At 41.8% G+C, this 1,597-nt stretch overlaps 1 protein-coding gene across 1 annotated transcript; it reads left to right on the forward strand.

The window, feature by feature from the left end:
• Window positions 1-1,169, forward strand: LOC136258072 (uncharacterized). Its single transcript, XM_066051378.1, has 4 exons — window positions 1-391; window positions 449-673; window positions 727-909; window positions 964-1,169. Exons 1-4 carry the CDS (start codon window positions 74-76, stop codon window positions 1,084-1,086), a joined length of 849 nt encoding a protein of 282 aa, XP_065907450.1. The 5' UTR covers window positions 1-73; the 3' UTR covers window positions 1,087-1,169.
• The last annotated feature ends 428 nt before the right edge of the window (window positions 1,170-1,597 follow it).

Here is a 1,597-nt window from a genome sequence, read left to right on the forward strand (position 1 = left end):
CCATATCTATGGTGGATCTTTAGTTTAATTTAACAACGAAGCCACCTAAGGATTTGTGCATTGCAAGGTGACAATGACCGCTGTAGTGCCAGCAAAGGAGACGGAAGCGTATCCACCGCCATATTCACCTAATCAACAAGGACATTTTGCAGTACAGCAACCAGCGTATCCGCCAGCCTATTTGTCAGGATATCCACCACAAGGCGCAGCCTATCCAGTGGCGGGACAACAGCCGCAAACTCTTTTCGTGGTTGGACGAGCTCCAGTGCAAAATGTAGTGTTGGTGCAGGCAAGGTCCTATAACCCACAGGTGTCAGGCCTTCTACCAGGATTTGCTTTCTGTAAATTTACACCTGGGATCATCGAAACGTTTATACGTGTGTCCTTAACGGTGAGTATATACCATGATGTACTCAAGTGAAGCCTTGAAAGACAGTGTCCTTGATAGGTGATGGAACTGGTTTTAATTGCAGTAGGAGCAGCCACTATAGATGCTGAGAAAGATGAGGTTACAGATGATGGAATCACTGTTGATGCAACTGGTTGGGTTGGAGCTGCTGGATGGGTAGTATTCGTTGCCTCAGTGGCTGTAATCACAGAATTTATGATGTTATTGCTACACTTCCTGAACCCCAGTCATTTCAACAATCACTACAGATTCTTTGGTGGAATGGTCAGCAATTTAACCTCTCTTCAGTATGATACTCTAGACACTTTTATACATAGGATATTGCCAAGTGTGTTATGGCTGGTATCGGTCTGTTTATTGGGTGCGTTATCACCGGAGTGGAGACTTCAATAGCTGATGAAGACTTGGATTACCACTGCAATAGCTTTTACGCTGATACAGATATCAACGAAGCTTGTGAGAAATTAGAAGAGATTTATCGTCTAGTACTTGTCATGACTGTAAGAAATACAATTTGTTTTATTGAAACACTACACATTATTGCTGTTAATTAGATCATCAATGTGGTATGCATGTTGCTACTGCTGATCCTATTCATCTGGGATATTGTATTCTTATCTTCTGGTTTCAGCTCAAAGGTTCCTGTACCAAGGATTTCAGACCAACAATGCCAGTAATATACACACTAATCCTAGCTGTGTCTGTATGATTTGAGGTACATTAATGTTATTATTTATTTATTTATTTGTAATGTTTTGAACCATATGCGTATTTTGTCCCGTATGCGTATGGGGCATCCCATACGCGTATGGGACAGATCACTTGTCCCATACGCATATGGGATACCCATATACGCGTATGGGACAGTTCTCCCCTCTATTTTAACTACCTGGGTTTGATGGACTGCCATCCTTAGTCCGCTCGCCCCAGCTGCATATGATTTAAAGATGGCACGTACATACAGTATTCCTGCCCAGGCCAGTCAGGGGCGACTCTGAGGTTCCCAGAAACTGAAATATTAATTTTTGCAAAAAAATCAATGCCCCTCAAAACTACAGTACATGATGCTAACTCAGTGGTGGATCTAGGATTTTTGAAAGGAGTTTCTGAAATAATAATGGAAATAAACATAACAAAAGTGGGTGTATCCATTCACTCGACTGGACTACTGGACTCACATAAAATTTA

The sequence above is a fragment of the Dysidea avara genome, chromosome 6, assembly GCF_963678975.1.
Source record: "Dysidea avara chromosome 6, odDysAvar1.4, whole genome shotgun sequence".
Lineage (NCBI taxonomy): Eukaryota > Metazoa > Porifera > Demospongiae > Dictyoceratida > Dysideidae > Dysidea > Dysidea avara.

What these genes read in the sequence shown, in the direction of transcription:
- LOC136258072 (XM_066051378.1), top strand. Translation starts at nt 74, where the DNA reads ATGACCGCTGTAGTGCCAGCAAAGGAGACGGAAGCGTATCCACCGCCA. An exon ending in ACAGATTCTTTGGTGGAATG is followed by an intron (nt 674 to 726) that starts GTCAGCAATTTA and finishes TTTTATACATAG; the next exon opens with GATATTGCCAAGTGTGTTAT. An exon ending in GTCTAGTACTTGTCATGACT is followed by an intron (nt 910 to 963) that starts GTAAGAAATACA and finishes GCTGTTAATTAG; the next exon opens with ATCATCAATGTGGTATGCAT.